Source organism: Diaphorina citri, unplaced genomic scaffold (assembly GCF_000475195.1).
Source record: "Diaphorina citri unplaced genomic scaffold, Diaci psyllid genome assembly version 1.1 scaffold558, whole genome shotgun sequence".
Taxonomy (NCBI): domain Eukaryota; kingdom Metazoa; phylum Arthropoda; class Insecta; order Hemiptera; family Psyllidae; genus Diaphorina; species Diaphorina citri.
This window is the reverse complement of record NW_007377992.1, coordinates 95,053-118,287: the sequence shown is the minus strand read 5'-3', so window position 1 is coordinate 118,287 and position 23,235 is coordinate 95,053. Positions and strand designations below refer to the sequence as shown.

General features: G+C 38.0%; 1 protein-coding gene across 1 annotated transcript in view; it reads left to right on the top strand.

The window, feature by feature from the left end:
• The window catches only part of LOC103510095, a 35,479-nt gene extending 13,090 nt beyond the window's left edge, over positions 1-22,389 (top strand). Inside the window, exons 7-10 of the mRNA XM_026824240.1 lie at positions 363-484; positions 1,309-1,384; positions 21,486-21,572; positions 22,336-22,389. Coding sequence (XP_026680041.1) covers positions 363-484; positions 1,309-1,384; positions 21,486-21,572; positions 22,336-22,389 — 339 coding nt within the window. The remainder of the gene's footprint in view (positions 1-362; positions 485-1,308; positions 1,385-21,485; positions 21,573-22,335) is intronic.
• Positions 22,390-23,235: the final 846 nt, after the last annotated feature.

Below are 23,235 nucleotides of genomic sequence, written 5' to 3'. Positions count from 1 at the left end.
TCCGTACCAGTCCAGAGTTAGAAGCTGTTAAATTTCAGCAAGATCTGTTTTGTTGAGGTGGCCTTGATAGGTATAGGTAGTAGTTTTCAAAAAATTACACGGAGATAATTATGTACAAAAAGACGATTATATATTTTCAAGAACGACAGACAGAAATAGGTTACGATACAGGATACTGGCAGTACATGTCTGACGCTAACCTATAAATCTTAGAACAACACATACAGTGTTGCCAAACGTGTCAGATGACTTTGTTGTCATATGTACAAGACAAGATCAAACGAGAAAAAAAAAAAATCGGCTCTTATGATGCCCCCCATTTTTTCCTCATACTAATGCACTATGTATCTCTATTTGGACAGGAAATGTTGACGGGAGGCGTTGAGCTGGTTCCCCTGTTGGCTGCCCGCAGGAAGCAAGCCATCAAATGGCCTCTGGGACACACTGACATAACGCGGCTCCGGGATCATGAGGTTAGACCCGTGTAAGTAGACCTGGCTCTTCTTGATACTTGAGTTGTGACTTGGCTCTTCTTGATTCTTGAGTCATGACATCCCTTGAAGCAATAAAAAAAACATATAGTAGGTCTTGGAATGAATTTGAGCAAACTACACCGTTGGAACTTGTTAAACTTGTATGTTCAAACATAGTCGACGAGGAGTCGATTGACGAGATGAATCTAACATTTTAAAAGTTATCGGAGGCGTTGTTAACGGTTCAGTCGATATCGATCGACGGTCGGTCGCCTATGTGTGGACACACCCTTAGAACTTGTAAAAGAAATGAAAATCCAGGCAAAAGCTCCAAAAAATCTGCCTTCATTTTGTATTGAACTTCATCCTGCGCGCTTTCATCCGGATTTAATTTTCGATATCGGTGAAAGAAAATTCGCACAACCCGTGTTTATCCAGTCTTCTGAATTCTAGAGACAAGTTGATTTGTGGTTTTGTAATCGTATCTTCACGATTTACCTGGTCAATATTGGTCTAGCATATTGATCGTAGACTCAGTAACTTTGTGAAGGTTCATTTTAAATCTCTAAATATGTTTTTCAAACCAGTGAAGAGTAAAAGTTATTTTCATATTTAGAGATTTAATATTGGTTAGCTAAGTATTTTATGATTTACCTAGGGATTTTATCAAATGTCGGATTATAGGTATAAAAAGAATACCGGTAACATATCTATATCCAGCTTTCCCAGGTTAACTAATCATAAAACGATCAATAGGTATCTAAATGGTGCACTAACACACTAACACCATTTAGATAAATGAACTTTTTTTACTGAAATCTTATCTGTCTTCCAGGTGGACTTTGGAAGGTGAACGGAAATATCATGGGGATTTGGACAAGCAAGTCACAACCAAGAAGGAGTTCTCTCAGGTAAGTCATCCACCACACTCTGAAATTTCTATCAGTATTGACACGATGAGATCTTCAACTTAGATTAAAACCATTCCTTCCATTTTTTCGTCGGCTTTTCTGAGTCGGTTTCGTCAAAAGAAGATGAAAAAACCCGATTTTGGGCGGTAGGTACTCAGTCCGATTGTTATATTAAATTATGATTTATTCAAATTGAATGTAAATTGTAAGTAGGTACCTACTTACCAACATAGTTTGCACTTTGTCTGATGATTCTCCTAATCCTATAATATACCTACTTACCTTCTTACCTACAACTGACTTTTAATTTTTCACCTCATTGAAAGGTAATTAATTAGGAATTTACCTAACCTACTCCTTTTAAAAATGTTATTAATACTCGTAACATCTCAGAAAGCCTCCCGTTTTTAGATGAAATAGGGGATTTGGGTTCAGAAAAATCTGTCATTGTTACAGATGGTAATTCGTACGTAGGTAAATAACTTCTTCTAATTTCGCTATAGGTAGGTAGATACCTACCTACATAGTACATAGATGTCTCTTTTAAAACCTTGATACATACATACGTAAGTCTAAGTCCTAGCTACTTTGTAGGTAGGTAGGTACCTACCTATACCCATTACCATAAAGACATAGGTGCCTACATAAGAAAGTCCGAGGATACTTTGGTAGGTATAGATATTAGGTAGGTAAATATACCCATTATCGTGTATTCAACCAGAAGTCCTTTCTTTCCCTAAACGAGCATACCTCAAATTACCCATTATGTAACCCGAGTGTTTAGACAAAGCAATTATCTGATCCCATCTTCATTTTGCCTGAATTGCCTGAAACAATCTTCGGTTGGTAATTATTGTGAAGGTAGGTGGTGTAGATAGTGATGGCAGATTGTCAGATCTCAAAGAGGAGCTACCGTAACATGATTGTGTTAACATTCATCCCCATGAACGAAGCAAATTTCTTCAATGGTTGTACAATAAAATTGTACACTGACAAACGCTTGAAGCCATCTATGTATATAAACACTTGTCAACAACAGTAGCTACTAAACTTGGTCATACTGTTCGAATATTATTGAAATGTCCCCTTACTCCAGCAGTAGCCCTAACAACGTTTTTACCGTCTGATGATTTTTTCAGCTCTTTATCCCACGAGAGCCGAGGCCTACATTACTTGACCAAACCCGTCTCTCTTTTCGGTAATATCTCAGTCACTCCACGTCAGAGTGCATCGGGGATTTGTCTATTAGTTAGAAAACAAAATTTCCTACTATTTTCAATATTATTTGAAATATTTACTCCGTACCTGTCCAGAGTTAGAAGCTGTTAAATTTCAGCAAGATCAAACGAAAAAAAATGGGCTCTTATGGGTTATAAATGCCCCCCATTTTTACTTTCTATTACCCTTACGTATAAGAAACCTATACAAGGTAATGAGAAAGTATTGCAATCCGTCCAAATTTTTGTCTCATACTACCGCACAATCTCGATTTGTACAGGAAATGTTGACGGGAGGCGTTGAGCTGGTTCCTTTTCTTCTTCCCACTAGTTCCAATTGATGTCATTGTTTCCGAATCTTCCGATCAAACTGAAATGTTGTTCTCCCAATTTTGAGCTTGACGTATTAAGGAGCCCTGAGATTTTATCTTTTTACCCTAGACTTGTCGTCCGTTAAGAATAATTTAGTTGTCCAGATAATTTTAGAGAACTGTTTATCTCAATCATACTATCCCAAATAATCAGACGAGATTTATTGGAGTCGAAACTTGGTCCAGAAATGTGATAGTTTGGGATCGCTCTATCGCGAATGCCCGAATCTATCTCACTGTTAAGCCCGCCACTCACTCTCAGACCCCAGACAGTCTGAGAGATCTAGGTCTCCAGATTTTTCCGCCATTCACGTTCAAACTGTCTCTCAGACCTGGGTCTGTCAGACGATCTGAGCGTTAGTGGTGGGCATTAAACCTGATTGGCTTCACTCACAGTCTTGTGTGATTATGGGGGACGTATGTCGCAAACCAGTAGCTTCCAATTTTCTTCCGAAATTCGTAAGAATTCTGTTCATTGTATTGAAATTTTAAACCTTTTTAGTATGTAGACCCAAAAAACCGCAAAAGGTTGTTGTAAAATTCCGAGTCCTTGGAGTGGTCACCTGATTGTTGTGTCTCGACCTTGGGAAGGAAAACTGAATGCCACACTGCCCTTAACAGAACATCGTATTGAAAACTCGCTTTAAAGAGATGGATTTTAAGATTTTTAAGGGGGGGGGCAAAAAAGCAAAAACTGAATGGGCAAAAAAGCAAAAAAAAGGTCAAAAAACCTCCACACTTCTAAGAGCCAGCGCAGCGCCTATAGTACGTTGATTGCAACAGTTCCTAATGGATCACTGAAAATAAGCAACGTTGAGTGTGATTAGTATCCGGATGGTTGACCATTGATTCAAACTAGTGCTGGTTTTTCCCGGCCCCACTCAGGCTGGGTGAGGTAGTGGGTAGCTTGTCACAGGATGGAGGGTAAAAACCCCGTCACTAACAGCAGTCACGGGGTAAAACAGGGACGACCCCTATTAAACAAGAAGGTTCGTTCTCGGAACTGGTGGCTTTTACGTATCCTCACAACCTCGTATCTTCCATTTCGAACCGATAAAACCTCAATAGTTACAGTTTCCTCTATCAAACCTCTTCAAAAAAATACTTTCCCCAGCCTAGTTAGCTTAGTTGGTAGTGCGTCTGCCTTGTAAGCGCTAGGCCGCGGGTTCGATTCCCGCCCAGGGCGGATTTTATCCTGATGGGATAATGTTCGTTCTCGGAACGGCTGGCTTTCTCCTATCCTGTCTTCCTTCCCTCTTCGATTTCGGAACGATAAGACCTTAGCAGTTACAGTTCCCTCTGTCAAACCTCTTAGAAAATAATACTTTCCATTGAGTGCATAGTTAGTTAGCCTAGTGGTAACGCGCTCGCTTACCATGCAGAAGGTCCCGGGTTCGAAATAAAAACTCCAATAAAATTATCACCGAGCCACCTCCAGAATAAAACAATACTCCTATATTCCAGTCAAATAAAAAACCGTTCGTCAATTAGTTTGATTAATCTGGACACACCCTTATTTGCTTGTTCCTTACACATATTATACATTTAGCTCTTCTAACTGTTGCTTTGATCTTTCGAGTCTGTAATTTTCTTTGCAAAGCCTTCTAATTTTCATTGTTTTCTTTGCAAACCATCTAATTTTCATTCTTTACTCAACAAATTTCCAATAGTTTTTGTTGTGTTCAATGCGTGTTTTGAAGTTTTTAATCGTTATGTGTCCTAAGGCCATACACTTACTATCAGGTAGACCTGACAGGTACACCTGATCAGGTCCGCCTGTCAGGTCTACCTAATAGTGAGTATGCTCATCAGGTATCAGGTAGATCTGACAGGTACACCTGATCAGGTCCGCCTGTCAGGTCTACCTGATAGTGTATGTGCTCATCAGGTAGATCTGACAGGCGGACCTTTTCAGCCGTACCTGTCAAAAGCCTACCTGATAGTGAGTGTCTGTCCTAAAACTCTTGAAGGGGTTTTTCTTTAGGCGGTAATTGAGGTTACAATGACACTGGCTGCACTGGCTTAGCTCTGACCGTACGCTTCCTGCGTAACGTGTATCAATGTTGTGAGGCAAGCGGCCTGGAAAACTCAGACAGTAGTTTAAAGACATTCCCATTCTGGGGGATCTGGTTTAGTGGGATATCTCCTAAAACTCTCTGACCTAAGGCTCGGTTGCAATCTTATCTTTTCTCTTCTAGTGCTCACATCGAGAATAGTATCGTCAGGTTCACCACAATGCTGACAGAGCCCATCCTCTTCATTGTATTGAAATTTTAAACCTTTTTAGTATGTAGACCCAAAAAACCGCAAAAGGTTGTTGTAAAATTCCGAGTCCTTGGAGTGGGCACCTAATTGTTGTGTCTCGACCTTGGGAAGGAAAATTGAATGCCACACTGCCCTTAACAGAACATCGTATTGAAAACTCGCTTTAAAGAGATGGATTTTAGGATTTTTAAGCTATTTGATTGACTGAGATACGACTGGAGAATTCTTGCTGATCCTTTTTCAGTAGTCAATGTAGGTATCTATGTATTGTTTTGATGTAGGTACGAGCTACGGGTTAATTGTTTGTAGAATTGTGTGCTCCTTTAATATGAGATCTATACCATTGAATAGAACTTCAATATTGATGGTGAGTAATTAACCAACTATCCTCAGAACAAACAATTAAACTAACGCGTGCTTGGTACCGAACTTCCATTAACCATTTATTAACTTTAGAACTATAAACGTCCCTTTTCTTTTTGGAACAAATTTTCAATTCTCTTCTCCGGACTCGTTAGGTACCCACAGCATTTTTTTTTTTTTTTTTTTTTTAAGACCATTTGTTTACAAAAATAAATAAATACCTATTGGGAAAAATGTTGATTTTTAAGAGATTTGATAGAGACAGAGAGGGGAAGAGAGACGGAACTGTAACTGCTATAAGATTTTATTGTCCCGAAAACGAAGAGAGAAGGAAGACAGGATAGGAGAAAATCAGTCGTTCCGAGAACGAAAATTATCCGCTCAGGATAAAATCAGCCCCGGGTGGGAATCGAACTCGCGACCCTGAAAACGAACATTATCCATTCAGGATAAAATTCGCCCAGGTGTAGGTATCCGAATAAATAGATAACTACCTATGTATCTATTTATTTATTTATTTATTTATTATAATTTTTATTGTACATTATATACAAAATAGTATGAGTACAACATCATGATTGCTTAACTATTTGTCGTCCTAGCCTAATCCGGAAATGACTTTATCAAATGAAATAACAGAATAGAATAGAATTGTATGATTAATTGTCATTGATCTTTGCTATGCAAGTCCCAAAATGGAACCTACAACATTATTTGTATTGAATAGATTGTAATATTAAGCTAGTCAAAAAGGAAATGCCAACAGCAAAATTAGGTGTATAGCTATACAAAGTATTAGGTGCAAAATTCACAAAAGAATTCTTTCACTAGGATGTAGGATGAGATTAAGTTGATGGAACGACAATCAGTAATACGACGAATGCGCTAGTTCCCGAAGGATCTCTGAAGCAACGTTGAGCGTGGTTGGTATCCGAACGGGGGACCATTTGGGCTAGCTCTTACAAAGCAGACGCTCTGCCTTGGAGAACTTAGGCTGGCCTTTCTTCCATAAGATACCTACCATAACTCGGAAGTTAAGATACTCCTAGGTAACCTATGTTCCTCAGTAGTTATATAGCATAAGGTACCATCGGAGCCAGCCTAGTTAGCTTAGTTGATAGTGCGTCTGCCTCGTAAGCGCTAGGCCGCGGGTTCGATTCCCGCCCGGGGCGGATTTTATCCTGAAGGGATAATGTTCGTTGGACGGCTGGCTTTCTCCTATCCTGTCTTCCTTCTCTCTTCGATTTCGGGACGATAAGACCATAGCAGTTCCAGTTCCCTCTTTCAAACCTCTTTAAAAAAAAAAAAAAAGGTACCATCGGGATCTCAGGATATACATATATATATATATGGTACATACCTACCATTTGTTAGGAAGTTCGAATTAGGCACATAACTTGGGATTTCGGATCCCCCATAAGCCTGTGTCGTAACATCACACAGATGTATGCTAAAGCCCGCTAGTGAACTTTATGGACAATTTACGAAGGCGGATTGATCTGCCCCACGAACTTTAGTGCTGTGGCCAGGTTACACCAGACCAATTTCTTCATTGCCTTGGACTGATCCCTTTAAACTGCAACATTTTGTTCAAATTATACGTCATTGTATACTCATTGTACAGAGAGACATCGTACTGTTGAAACTATCAATGGAAATGTCAGATGGGTGTAAACCCTGATTGCAACCTGGGTGTCATTGCAAATCATTCCTGCAGCCTGTAGCTATCCATTTCATTTACACTCCATTTCCTGTAAGACATGCCTTTCATTCTATCCGTCCTAAGAGTCTACTTTCCGAGTTCTTCCGAGATCTCCCGAATCCCAAGATACAACGAAAGTTCAAAGGAAGCCAGGCCTAGTTAGCTTGGAAGTAGCTTTTTAAGTGGCAGGTCGCTAGTTAGATGCCCTCTCGGAGCGATCTTTGTCATAAACAGATGAGGTTCGTTCTCAGAAAAGCTGGCTTTCTCCTGTCCTGTCCTCCTTCTACCACCTAAAATCCAATGTTTACCTACCATGCTGGCACCGGTCGCTATGCGCATTTATATGCCATAGCTACTCATTTTCCTCACGAGGCTGAATGCAAGGCGAGTGCAGTGACCACTACGCCATGGGAGCTGACTGATTGGATTTACAATCGGGGCCAATTTTTTGACCCCGCCGGGAATCGAACCCGGGTCTCCCGCGTGCAAGGCGAGCGCAGTGACCACTACGCCATGGGAGCTGACTGATTGGATTTATAATCGGGGCTTCAATCAGAGTTTAAACTCGGTTTAAGTTTAACTCTTGGACTAATCAATCTGATTGGTTGCTTTCGAAATTTTCAACCAATCAGATTTGCTCAATCCAAAATTTGAAATTAAACCAAGTTTAAACTGTGAATGTGACCCCTGCTAACAAACTTCTTGGTTGATTTTAGACTCCGGATTAAGAGTTTAACCTACACATATGAGTGTTTAATCCAATTGGTTTCATCGATACACCCTGTATATTAAACAAAATTTCATTTAATTTCACATCAGGTTAGGTAACCCACACCTACAATTGCGAGTACTTCTTATTTTAGAAATAAATCAATAGGTATATTCGATATGAACAAAATAATGTTATGTGATTATTTTTTTGTTCGATTCCCAATTTTATCAGATCATCGAATTCATGAAGTTATTCATGGTGAAGGAATGAATACCTAAGATATATTTTGATCTGGGGTCATTTTCAAAAATCAAATTTAGGAATCGAGTGTGAACCGGAACTAGGTACAGAAAAAAAAAAAAATAATAAACAAAAACATAAGTTCTGATATTACCTAACTGCTTAAGTACATAATATAAGCTATATGAGTATGTTTATACCTACTTATGTTGTGCGGCAAATTTGAAGAGGATCACGAAAGGTAAAAAGAAATTGAATTCTGAAAATTTGCTTTGAAGGTCGTTAATTAGGCACTATCGCAAACAGAGCGGTACATCAAAATATGAAAAAACCTACTTACCTTCTTCCAAGTTTTTCGAAGTCTTAATTAAGTAGGTAGGTAGGCAGGTACTGTTTTAAATCCAATTTCTTAAATCTCTAAGGTAGCCTACCTACTACCTATAGAGTCCAAGGTACCTACATTATTAATTCCATCAGTCAAAAAGAAACAATACCTATTATCTATACCTATACAAATTATTCCCTAATGGGGGTGAACTTTAAACCAGAAAAGGTTTGTTCTAGGAACGAATTATAATTCTGACTATAGCGGACTTTTATAGCTTCTCCTTATGTATGTCAATAACCCCGCGTGACTTTTGTGGAAATATGATGAGTTTTCCCGCTTTCTCCTCCGCCCCGAGAAGTCATTTCCTGTTACCTAGATAGTCCATGCTTTCCTTTCGCTATCTCGAGAATTTAATTTCCCTTAGACTTTCTTTTTCGTTTTGAAGAGGTTTGATAGAACTAGGGACCTGTAAAAACTAAAAACGGTCTTATCGTCCCGAGATGTAGACTTTCTTTTTCGTTTTGAAGAGGTTTGATAGAACTAGGGACCTGTAAAAACTAAAAACGGTCTTATCGTCCCGAGATGGTAGAAGGAGAACAGAGGCTTTCTCCTGTCCTGTCTCTCTTCGCTTTTGGAACGATAAAAGCTCAGTAGTTACAGTTCCCTATATCAAACCTCTTAGAAAAAAAAGACAAGGAAACCGTTTCAAAATCGATATGCCTGGTATAACTACCTTGTTATGATAAGGAACAAGGATGTACTTATCATTATCACAGATAGGTACCTACCTACATATTATTCTACCTGAAATTTGTTAAAAGCTGTGAAGTATAAAGAGCTTTCTTTTTCAACAACTACTCAAGAACTCAAGTAGATACTCAAGTAAGGTACCTGCCTACTCAAGTAATTTACCTTGTTCATTATGCATGTGTGACTTCAGCAGTATACCCGCAAATTAATATATGGTGTGGTTCATACAGATATAATAAAATTATATTCATAAAAGCATTCATACCTATACATATAAATATAATTATGTTCATAAAAAGTAAATAGGAATACGTAACTCTACTAAAAATAATTAAAATAAATAAGTACCTAACTCTACTAAACACGATTAAAAGAAGAAAAATAAGTAGGTAACTCTACTGAAAATAATTAAAATAATAAAAAGTAAATAGACACCTATAGATAAGATATGAATTTAGTAAAAAATGGTGTTTACAAATCCACCTAACTTCTAATTAGAGAACACGATTATAGGTTTGGATATTTGTTTACTTTTTAATAGGTTATTAACGTTAAACATTTACGCACTATTTAGTAGATTTAGGTGGGTTTGGTATTTAGTAGAATTATGTAGGTAGCTTATTAACTTATTTAGTAGAATAAGGAAGCTATTGAGAAGAATTAGGTGGCCAATATAAATATAAATTTATAAAATTTATTTATAAATTTATAAAAATCGCCTGTGCCACAAACCCACCCAGCTCACAAAATAAATGAGCTTTCTTCAAAAGTATAAGTAATACGCCTATAAGTAATAAGATGGATATAGTTCGAGATCAATAGGTAATTGGAAGATGGTAGGTACCTAACTAACTATTAAAAAGTTTTAAGTACCTACTTTTTTTTTACTTTCTATTACTACAGTATAGCGAACTATACTACTTAGTACAAAAATAATTACTTAGGTATAATTTAAGTAAATTACCAAAGTGTACCATTCGCCATTCGGCACCTAGTTTATTTACTAATCTACAATTTTATTTTTATAGATAATAAGTAGGTGGAATAGAATAGCCTAAATATTTACTCATATAGCTCTCATAATTAGGAAAATAAAACTAATACAAATTACTTAGGTATAATTTAATCAGATAGCCTTTTCGGATTTTTCGATTTTTCCCTCTTATTTGAGGCATCACTATTTACCACTTAGTTGACAACATGTGAAGAGAATTTTCTTTTCTCTTCAATTATAGGTATTTATCACAGTTTTATAGTAGGAAACTAGGAAGATTGATAATAATTATCAATAATAATACTAAGCAATAATTATTATTTTAATTAATAGCTGATAATAGTAGGAATAGCTAAGAAGTAATACGTAGATACTGTAGATAGTATGATAGCAGATAATATGAACCTCGGCTCAATGGAGCAACACATTTCATCGCGGATTGTAAGCTTATTATAATAGCTCATTCAAAGAAGATACCTACTCGGATAGATAGATTTCAAAGCTCATTCAAAGAAGACATCTAGATTTCTAGTTCTAGCTGATAGCTTACTTTGTATCTTAGCTACCAGATTCAGCTATGCATACGATGTGTAGATCGGATTAGATTCACAAAGCTCGCATCTTCATCACGCGAAGATCAGGACTCACTTTGAAATAATTGGATCTTCAGATCGCATAATTATCTCGTTTAGAATCGGTATAGAATCGCTCTGGAATGAAGAGCAACATATCGGCACTGATTCGAACCTAATGGAACGTGGGAATGAGGAATTAGTAGACCAGGGGCGGAGAGTCAGTTTCCAATTGGTGAGCTCGGAAGTGTCTGTGTCTAATAAAGACGAAGTGTCTAATGCCCGCTACTCAAGCTCAGTGGAGGAAAAAGATTCGAGGCCTAGGTCTATCTGCAGACCGTCTGAACGACAAAGGTGTGCAACTTTTCAAGCTGACAGACTGCGGCCTGTCACACAGACGGTCTCAGCGTGAATGGCTGGCTGGTATAATAAAAGAAGCCTAATCTAAATGTAGCCGCTTGAAGCCAGCCTAAGCCAAATTGGACAGTACATAGCACGCCTGCCTTGTATGCACTAGGTCTCGGGCTCGATTCCTGCCTGATGCGAACTTTATCCTAAATCCTATTAAACAGATAAGGAAGGTTGGTTCTCGGAAAGGCTAATGCATTCCTCCTATCCTGTCCTCCTCTCTTCGATTTTAGGACTCTTTGGAAAAAAGCATTGTCTCCAATTTCTCTCACTAAACCACCACCACTTTTTTTTTACCTTTCTTCATTTATTTCGAGTCATTCGGTCCCTGTGAGCCCTTTTTTTGGCAGGATAAGAGAAAATCAGTCGTTCCGAGAACGAACATTATCCGCTCAGGAAAAAATCAGCCCCGGGTGGGAATCGAACTCGCGACCCTGAAAACGAACATGCCAGCCGCCCTGAAAACGAACATTATCCATTCAGGATAAAATTCGCCCAGATGTAGGTATCCGAATAAATAGATAACTACCTATGTATCTATTTATTTATTTATTATAATTTTTATTGTACATTATATACAAAATAGTATGAGTACAACGTCATGATTGCTTAACTATTTGTCGTCCTAGCCTAATCCGGAAATGACTCTATCAAATGAAATAACAGAATAGAATAGAATTGTATGATTAATTGTCATTGATCTTTGCTATGCAAGTCCCAAAATAGAACCTACAACATTTCTATTGAATAGATTGTAATATTAAGCTAGTCAAAAAGGAAATGCCAACAGCAAAATTAGGTGTAGGTATAGCTATACAAAGTATTAGGTGCAAAATTCACAAAAGAATTCTTTCACTAGGATGTAGGATGAGATTATGTTGATGGAACGACAATGAGTAATACGACGAATACGCTAGTTCCCGAAGGATCTCTGAAGCAACGTTGAGCGTGGTTGGTATCCGAATGGGGGACCATTTGGGCAATCGCATACTGCTGTCTTTTCCCGCCCCCACTCAAGCTGGGTGAGGTTAATGTGAGGCGAGAATGAACCTTATCTGTTTAGGATATAAAATCCGCCGCGGGCGGGAATCGAACCCGTGACCTAGCTCTTACAAAGCAGACGCTCTGCCTTGGAGAACTTAGGCTGGCCTTTCTTCCTTAAGATACCTACCATAACTCGGAAGTTAAGATACTCCTAGGTAACCTATGTTACTCAGTAGGTATATAGCATAAGGTACAAACGGAGCCAGCCTAGTTAGCTCAGTTGGTAGCATGAAACAACTGGTGCTTTAAGGTAAACTTTGCAAAATTGCGAATTGTTGAAGCGAAAAGTTGCTTATTGGAACGCAGCCCAGACAATGCGTAGCCATGAAACAACTGGTGCTTTAAGGTAAACTTTGCAAAATTGCGAATTGTTGAAGCGAAAAGTTGCTTATTGGAACGCAGCCCAGACAATCCGCAGCCATGAAACAACTGGTGCTTTAAGGTATCCAAACATAGTCGACCATCGATCGACGGTGTCAATTATGTCTGGACGCAGCTTTAAAATATTTGCAATCGGAATACGAGTACTATTTTCTTATTTTTTAAATGTAATTTTATTATCGCCAGCCTAGTTAGCTTAGTTGGTAGTGCGTCTGCCTTGTAAGCGCTAGGCCGCGGGTTCGATTCCCGCACGGGGCGGATTCGTTCTCTTCTCTCTATAAAACAATAACAATAATAAAAAGTGCAACGATGGCAATAAATTAAATTTAGATGGTAAAGGATTAGGTATCTACCTAACATTCTAATCTAATGTTAACATAGATATACCTATCATAATACATAAATATGTACATGAACAAATAAATATTTCAGATATAACTAAAATCAAATAGGGTTAACATAGATATACCTATCATAATACATAAATATGTACATGAACAAATAAATATTTCAGATATAACTAAAATCAAATAGGTACCTACCTATAAACTCTTAAATTATCAGAAAAGGAAGTGATCCTCTAACAAGATCCAAGATGGTGGAAAGTTGCCATAAGTAGCAAAAAGCATGCTGATTCCTTCCTCTACTGAGGAACTAGATAAACGTCGCTATAAGGTGATACAAAGGCATAGTAGATAGTTTATAGGTAGGTACCTATTTGATTTTAGTTATATCTGAAATATTTATTTGTTCATGTACATATTTATGTATTATGATAGGTATATCTATGTTAACATTAGATTAGAATGTTAGGTAGATACCTAATCCTTTACCATCTAAATTTAATTTATTGCCATCGTTGCACTTTTTATTATTGTTATTGTTTTATAGAGAGAACTGTAACTGCTAGGGTCTCATCATTTCTTGCACCCTAAATGCCAGCCTAGTTAGCTTGGTTGATAGTGCGTCTGCCTTGTAAGCGCTAGGCCGCGATTCCCGCCCGGGGCGGATTTTATCCTGATGGTATAATGTTCGTCGATTTCAAAAAATTCCGCCCGGGGCGGATTTTATCCTGATGGGATAATGTTCGTTCTCGGAACGGCTGGCTTTTTCCTATCCTGTCTTCCTTCTCTCTTCGATTTCGGGACGATAAGACCATAGCAGTTACAGTTCCCCCCGTGAAAAACCCTTAAAAAAAAAAAAAAAAAAAAAAAAAAAATGCACCCTAAATGCTTCAGTTCTTGTTGGATCATGTAAGTGAAACATTGTGCTTGGTTTGTCCTGTCCGAATTCGGCCAGGATAGATAAGTTCCGTTCTATTCTATAAAATAAGTTCTATTCCATTCTATTCTGCCTTCTAAATTATTATGCCATTACTAGGATCCACAGAATTTATTAGTTGACATTTTACACCGCTCCTTATTCGTTCTTTGCGAGAGTTAAAATTTAATGCTATAATGCAGAGGTTCTCAACCGGTGGTACGCGTACCACTGGTGGTACGCGGATACACTTTAGGTGGTACGCACTACGCAGTCATATATTAATAATAACAATAAAAAATGTTGAATGGTGGGGTTTTAAGACTATAATTAATCAAAATAATTGATAAGAAACCAAAAAAAATCGTGATTTTATTATTGAACGAATCAAGAAACATCATGAAAAAAATGTCATAAGTGGGTCTCGATCTTGCAACCTCCACCTTGCTAGCCATATATAAATATAAGGTGGTACGTCAAAATCTCTGAAAATTTCAAGTGGTACGTGTTTACTAAAAGGTTGAGAACCCCTGCTATAATGCATTCCACATACTCGCGGTATTCCCCATAACTCCCTCTTCTTCTTACGTAACGCCATTGAGAACTTTGACGGCAAGGTAGCTATTATCTGTTATTGTGTGAACATGAATAACAAGGTTTTTTCATATTTTGATGTACCGCTCTGTTTGCGATAGTGCCTAATTAACGACCTTCAAAGCAAATTTTCAGAATTCAATTTCTTTTTACCTTTCTAATAAAATGCACATAAATTGAATTCACAATGAAGGAGATTCGAGGACTCTTAAGGAGATCCTTCCTTAGAGAAAGTAAGGAAAAGATGGGATTTTTTCGACGGTTTTTGGTTTTTACAGCTGCCTTTCCTATTAATGTTTTATAGTTATAGTACGTCTCAAGGGTTGGATCCCTCATTAGAGGAAGTAAAATAGATTATGTACCAACAGACTACAAAAATATACCCATTTTTTAAAGGTGGACAAGAACGTAAAATTGTACGTACGGGCCTTCTGAATTATACGTACGGGCCTTCTGAATTATACGTACGGGCCTTCTGAATTTGCATGCTTAATGCTGGACATTCACCCTTAGACATTCACCCTCACAGACATTCACCCTCAGACATTCACCCTCAGACCGTCTACCAGGTCTGTCAGACGGTTTTCCGCCACACACGTTGCGTCTGTGTGACAGACGAGACAGTCAGAGCGTGAGTGGTGGGCATAGCACTGGAACTTCACTGTCAGGCTTATAATATTGGACTTGGCTGGCACACTGCGCCTACTTCTGTGCGCTTTTTTTTTCTTTTTTCTTCAAAGGTTAAAATATGAGTAAATTCCTGCTCTATGACTTTGAAACATCTACCAAGTAAGCGCAACTGTTTTATGATTATGAGTAAATGAAATAACTTACCATTGTGTTAGACAGCATGTTCATCACCATATCTCCTGTGCTCACACGTCTTGTTAGTCAATCACAACCATACACTCCGAAAATTCTATGAAAGCACAAGGGGAAAAGTCGCTCAGGGCGATAAAAAACTAAGGGAAAACGAAAAAATGCCCAGGAAAAAAGTCGCTTAGGAAAAAGTCACTCAAAAAAGTTCACAACAAAAAGGTGTCATAAATTCAAAATTTTCAGAAAGGCCTTTAGGTCTTAGACTTTAGGTCACCCGGAAACACTGAATTATTAACACTTAGGTACCTATTTAGTAAAAAAAAATCTCTTAAACCTAAAATTGCGCCAAAAAGGTCCAAAAACTACTCCACCTTGCAAGTAAACGTATAAAAAAGTTTATTCCAACGCACGAAAAAATCAACACACAAACTTTTTGACGTCGAAAAAAACTCGTAAAAAAATCGAAGTTTGAAATTTAATTTAAAATCGAGGTTTAATTTTTTTAAACCAGCATTCCCCGGACCTGGTTAAAGTGTAAATGAAATGGATAGCTACAGGCTGCAGGAATGATTTGCAATGACACCCAGGTTGCAATCAGGGTTTACACCCATCTGACATTTTCATTGATAGTTTCAACAGTACTACCTTGCCTCTCTGTACGATGAGTATACAATGACGTATAATTTGAACAAAATGTTGCAGTTTAAAGGGATCAGTCCAAGGCAATGAAGAAATTGGTCTGGTGTAACCTGGCCACAGCACTAAAGTTCGTGGGGCAGATCAATCCGCCTTCGTAAATTGTCGGTAATAATTTTACTGTGGTAATTCGGACAGCGCAATGCCGGTGCGGCGATAGAAAATTTCAAGCACCAGTTAGATTTGACCCATGTTAGTAAAATGGAAGAGACAAATAGATCATTCCTAATGGTATCAAAAAGCTCAGATGTGTGGCGTGAAAGTGTCTAGAATTACAGGATCTAGAATGTCTAGAGTTCTAGAAAGTCAAAAGCCACTAGTGAAGCCTATTTTGATCAAATAGGAAGGTAGACCAAAGATACCCGTGGGAGAAAGAACACTTGATCTCTTTTGATGAAAGATAAAACAATTCGTGGACTTTGAGTCACTAGACTTAATAAATAAAAGAAGTGTGTGTGTGGAGGACAACGCTAGAACCTGAGGGCGTATGAGGGTAATAGAAAGCAATCAATTCTGGGCGGGTACTTCCCCGTTCATCATGCTGGGGGAGCTTTGCGAGCGACTCTTTTCGGCGATCTTTTTCCGCTGTAAAACGGGCAAGTGGTAAAGAAGATACTCAAGATTTTCCTTTACTTTGGTGTGTCCTTTGGGGGCGCCGTGGCCGGGGCGGCCCCAGAGCTTCTGCCAATTCTCGAAGTGCTTCTTCTGCTGCTCCAAGTCCTTGTGCTTGATTTCCTGAAAGCGACGGGAAGGAGAATGATATTAATGATGGGAAGGAGAACAATATTTCTGAAAGGGTGAGTGAGTATTGTTGCTGACGTTGCTCAGGTCCCTTGGAAAAATTATAGACATCATACACTTAGTTACTTATATTACATTCAAAAAATAAAGAAAAAAATAGTATACAATGGAATGTAAAAATCGTGGTTGAAGTTGAAGCAGAAAAGAAAAATGATTACTCAAGCAAAACAGAAAAGAACACTGTGCCGAAACCCAAAGCAAACGTAATAAAGCAACTAAACAAAAATCTGAAAGAGTTGAGGAAGTTACCTATATGAGGGAAAAGTAAAAATAAAGTTCCTGATACTCGAGTTAAAATGGGAAATAATGAGAAAGTGCTGAGTGAAGATTTATCAAGAAAATGCTGACAGTAGTGTCACTGTTAGTAGCACCGAACTATAGGATCTGAGAGGTGATAAAAAACATAGGTGAAAAAAACACAATGAGATCTAACTACTAAAAAATTAAAGAAAAAACCAAATAGCCAACACACAAAATGAAATAATACCTATTTGATGGAAGCTAAGAAAGAATATTTGATGGAAATACACACAAAATAAAGGAAAGACTAAACAGAAAACGAAGCAAAAAGTGAAGGAAGAAAGCCATTATGACATAGAAACTGTGATGCAACAAATTCTGATGTAAAAAGTGACGAAATACAAAATAGGACACTTATACTAGTGGTGAAATATACAAAAGAGGACACTTAAGTGGTGAAGCATGTTAATGGGTTTAGTAGGATTTGGCATTCACTATTGCAGGTTGAAGGGTGCATGGGAGAGGATGCCCAAAACAGTCATTCCACCACCAGAAGCAATTCACCATACTGGGTTCGAATCTCGCGGAGACCCTGAAAAGAAATTTCATTCGGTTGTTTTTTTCTGAACAAAGAAATCGTGTGAACAAAAAAATCTCGTAGTACTTTTTGAAAGTGATTAGTAGGAGGTTTTATTTTTTTTTTTTCCACACATAGGCGACCGACCGTCGATCGATATCGACTGAACCGTTAACAACGCCTCCGATAACTTTTAAAATGTTAGATTCATCTCGCCAATCGACTTCTCGTCGACTATGTTTGAACATACAATAACAAGTTCCAACGGTGTAGTTTGCTCAAATTCATTCCAAGACCTAGGTACTATTTTTTTTTTTTTATTGCTTCAAGGGATGTCATGACTCAAGAATCAAGAAGAGCCAATCAAGGTAAGTCTTGATGAAAAAATAAAATTATTTCGGTCTAAAAATCTAGTTAACAAATATGGGAGGGATGGGGGTTTTGTAAAATTGCGGGTCCGGAGAAGAGAATTGAAAATTTGTTCCAAAAAGAAAAGGGACGTTTATAGTTCTAAAGTTAATGAATGGTTAAATCGAAGTTCGGTACCAAGCACGCGTTAGTTTAATTGTTTGTTCTGACGATAATTGGTTACTCACCATCAATATTGAAGTTCTATTCAATGGTATAGAACTCATATTAAAGGAGCACACAATTCTACAAACAATTAACCCGTAGCTCGTACGTACATCAAAACAATACATAGATACCTACATTGACTACTGAAAAAGGATCAGCAAGAATTCTCCAGTCGTATCTCAGTCAATCAAATAGCTAAGGGCAGTGTGGCATTCAGTTTCCCTTCCCAAGGTCGAGACAAAACAATTAGGTGACCACTCCAAGGACTCGGAATTTTACAACAACCTTTTGCGGTTTTTTGGGTCTACATACTAAAAAGGTTTAAAATTTCAATACAATGAACAGAATTCTTACGAATTTCGGAAGAAAATTGGAAGCTACTGGTTTGCGACATACGTCCCCCATAATCACACAAAATTGAGTGAAGTCAATCAGGTTTAATGCCCACCACTAACTAAAGATCGTCTGACAGACCCAGGTCTGAGAGACAGTTTGAACGTGAATGGCGGAAAAATCTGGAGATCTAGGTCTCTCAGACTGTCTGGGGTCTGAGAGTGAGTGGCGGGCTTAACAGTGAGATAGATTCGGGCATTCGCGATCCCAAACTATCGCATTTCTGGACCAAGTTTCGACTCCAATAAATCTCGTCTGATTCTTTGGGATGGTATGATTGAGATAAACAGTTCTCTAAAATTATCTGGACAACTAAATTATTCTTAACGGACGACAAGTCTAGGGTAAAAAGATAAAATCTCAGGGCTCCTTAATACATCAAGCTCAAAATTGGGAGAACAACATTTCAGTTTGATCGGAAGATTCGGAAACAATGACATCAATTGGAACTAGTGGGAAGAAGAAAGGAGTGTAAACTGAGCAGGTTGAAAGGTATAGGAAGAAAGGACTTAGAAGCTCATGTGGTAAAGGATAAACAAGGTATATTCCATTCTATTCTAGAAGAAAGGCATCGAGTCACTTAACGCAAGATTTACGGTCAGTTGAGAGACTCCTTTGAGTTTTACACTAGTGCAGATGGACGAAAGACGTCCAAGAGTAGACCAACAGGAAGCTGTGGACCCTGCCCTTAGAGCTAGTTATGAGCAATCTTTAAAATATACGGGCCACGGTGCGGCGCTGTCTTTTTTTCATGTGAGGTTGCGGGTCAGGGCTCTGCTCCCTGCAGCGCTCATAACTACTCAGCGCACTTGGTTTGTCTGAGAATGGACTTATAAATCTTAGAACAAAGTAGGAATTCTGAGAGGACAGTGATGAGAACCCCTTACCCCGTCTCATCCTGCAACCCCCTCTAATCCCTGTTTCCCTGCTACCCCGAGCCCCGTTCAGTCAGCCCTTTTCTTCCCCCGGAGCCCTTTCATAGTAAGCTATCTTGCATGATTGTTTCTTCTAAAACATTTCCCCGCCAGTCTTTACTTCTTCTAAAGCACTCCCCAGTCTTATATGCCCCCCCCCCACAAAGTTTTTCCAAGTTGTAATAACATGTTTCCTTCCTTGCGCCATCCTCAGAAACAGGAAGTTAGCTTTGATTTAGCGCTCCACTTTGTAATAGACATAAGCCTTTGCTTTTGCTATCAATTCTGACTGTTATAACTATAATTCTGACTATAGCGGACTTTTATAGCTTCTCCTTATGTATGTCAATAACCCCGCGTGACTTTTGTGGAAATATGATGAGTTTTACCGCTTTCTCCTCCGCCCCGAGAAGTCATTTCCTGTTACCTAGATAGTCCATGCTTTCCTTTCGCTATATACAAATTTCTTGACCCCGCCGGGAATCGAACCCGGGTCTCCCGCGTGCAAGGCGAGTGCAGTGACCACTACGCCATGGGAGCTGATAAAATATAACAATCGGACTGAGTACCGCCCCAAATCGGGGTTTTTCATCTTCTTTGACGAAACCGACTCAGAAAAGCCGACGAAAAGATGGAAGGAATGGTTTTAATCTAAGTTGAAGATCTCATCGTGTCAATACTGATGGAAATTTCAGAGTGCGGTGGATGACTTACCTGAGAGAACTCCTTCTTGGTTGTGACTTGCTTGTCCAAATCTCCATGATATTTCCGTTCACCTTCCAAAGTCCACCTGGAAGACAGATAAGATTTCAGTAAAAAAAAGTTCATTTATCTAAATGGTGTTAGTGCACCATTTAGATATTGATCCTTTTATGATTAGTTAACCTGGGAAAGCTGGATATAGATATGTTACCGGTATTCTATGTATACCTATAATCCGGCATTTCATAAAATCTTAGATACCTAAGATAAAACCGAAAAGATAAAAAAAAAAGTGACGAAATACAAAAGAGAACACTTATACTAGTGGTGAAATATACAAAAGAGGACACTTAAGTGGTGAAGCATGTTAATGGGTTTAGTAGGATTTGGCATTCACTATTGCAGATTGAAGGGTGCATGGGAGAGGCTGCCCAAAACACCTATATATATATAAAAAAAAAAAAAAACCTAGGTAAATCATAAAATACTTAGCTAGACCAATATTGACCAGGTAAATCGTGAAGATACGATTACAAAACCACAAATCAACTTGTTTCTAGAATTCAGAAGACTGGATAAACACGGGTTGTGCGAATTTTCTTTCACCTTTATCGAAAATTAAATCCGGATTATTCCGGATGCAAGCGCAGGATGAATTTTTTGGAGCTTTTGCCTGCTCCTGTAGCAAAATAATAAATTTTGCAATTTAATGTTGCTAGATTTTGGTCTAGCGTGTCTTGGGGTGCGGCAACTGTTGTTGATTTATCCCCCACTCAGCCTCGTGAGGAAAATGAGTAGCTATGACATGTAAATGCGCATAGCGACCGGTGCCAGCATGGTAGGTAAACATTGGTTTATAGGATTATTGAGATATTGGGAAAAAATCCCACAATGCTGCAGTGAGCACCAAAGTTGTGACATAATAACACAAAGAAATTGCATTTACATTACATTACATTACATTACATTGTTATATTTTAAACCAAGACCACTCAGTAGGTTTCCGGTCAAAGATCTCCTTACTCGATCTAAAGTGCAGCTTTTTTCTAAAGCCGAATGACGTGACGTTACGTACATAGTCTCAGCAATAACAGCAACGTCAGCAACAATACTCACTCACCCTTTCAGAAATATTGTTCTCCTTCCCATCAGTAATATCATTCTCCTTCCCGTCGCTTTCAGGAAATCAAGCACAAGGACTTGGAGCAGCAGAAGAAGCACTTTGACGTATGTCGCAAACCAGTAGCTTCCAATTTTCTTCCGAAATTCGTAAGAATTCTGTTCATTGTATTGAAATTTTAAACCTTTTTAGTATGTAGACCCAAAAAACCGCAAAAGGTTGTTGTAAAATTCCGAGTCCTTGGAGTGGGCACCTAATTGTTGTGTCTCGACCTTGGGAAGGAAAATTGAATGCCACACTGCCCTTAACAGAACATCGTATTGAAAACTCGCTTTAAAGAGATGGATTTTAGGATTTTTAAGCTATTTGATTGACTGAGATACGACTGGAGAATTCTTGCTGATCCTTTTTCAGTAGTCAATGTAGGTATCTATGTATTGTTTTGATGTAGGTACGAGCTACGGGTTAATTGTTTGTAGAATTGTGTGCTCCTTTAATATGAGATCTATACCATTGAATAGAACTTCAATATTGATGGTGAGTAATTAACCAACTATCCTCAGAACAAACAATTAAACTAACGCGTGCTTGGTACCGAACTTCCATTAACCATTTATTAACTTTAGAACTATAAACGTCCCTTTTCTTTTTGGAACAAATTTTCAATTCTCTTCTCCGGACTCGTAATTTTACAAAACCCCCATCCCTCCCATATTTGTTAACTAGATTTTTAGACCGAAATAATTTTATTTTTTCATCAAGACTTACCTTGAAATAATCTAACTTTTTAAATTGTTATTTTTTAAAAAAATAAAACCTCCTACTAATCACTTTCAAAAAGTACTACGAGATTTTTTTGTTCACACGATTTCTTTGTTCAGAAAAAAACAACCGAATGAAATTTCTTTTCAGGGTCTCCGCGAGATTCGAACCCAGTATGGTGAATTGCTTCTGGTGGTGGAATGACTGTTTTGGGCATCCTCTCCCATGCACCCTTCAACCTGCAATAGTGAATGCCAAATCCTACTAAACCCATTAACATGCTTCACCACTTAAGTGTCCTCTTTTGTATATTTCACCACTAGTATAAGTGTCCTATTTTGTATTTCGTCACTTTTTACATCAGAATTTGTTGCATCACAGTTTCTATGTCATAATGGCTTTCTTCCTTCACTTTTTGCTTCGTTTTCTGTTTAGTCTTTCCTTTATTTTGTGTGTATTTCCATCAAATATTCTTTCTTAGCTTCCATCAAATAGGTATTATTTCATTTTGTGTGTTGGCTATTTGGTTTTTTCTTTAATTTTTTAGTAGTTAGATCTCATTGTGTTTTTTTCACCTATGTTTTTTATCACCTCTCAGATCCTATAGTTCGGTGCTACTAACAGTGACACTACTGTCAGCATTTTCTTGATAAATCTTCACTCAGCACTTTCTCATTATTTCCCATTTTAACTCGAGTATCAGGAACTTTATTTTTACTTTTCCCTCATATAGGTAACTTCCTCAACTCTTTCAGATTTTTGTTTAGTTGCTTTATTACGTTTGCTTTGGGTTTCGGCACAGTGTTCTTTTCTGTTTTGCTTGAGTAATCATTTTTCTTTTCTGCTTCAACTTCAACCACGATTTTTACATTCCATTGTATACTATTTTTTTCTTTATTTTTTGAATGTAATATAAGTAACTAAGTGTATGATGTCTATAATTTTTCCAAGGGACCTACGTGATTATGTATCTCATTTTGGGGTTTAGTTTTCCCACACCTTAAAAGTCGGTTTACGAATATTTACGGTCCTTTGGGATCTGTCTACCGA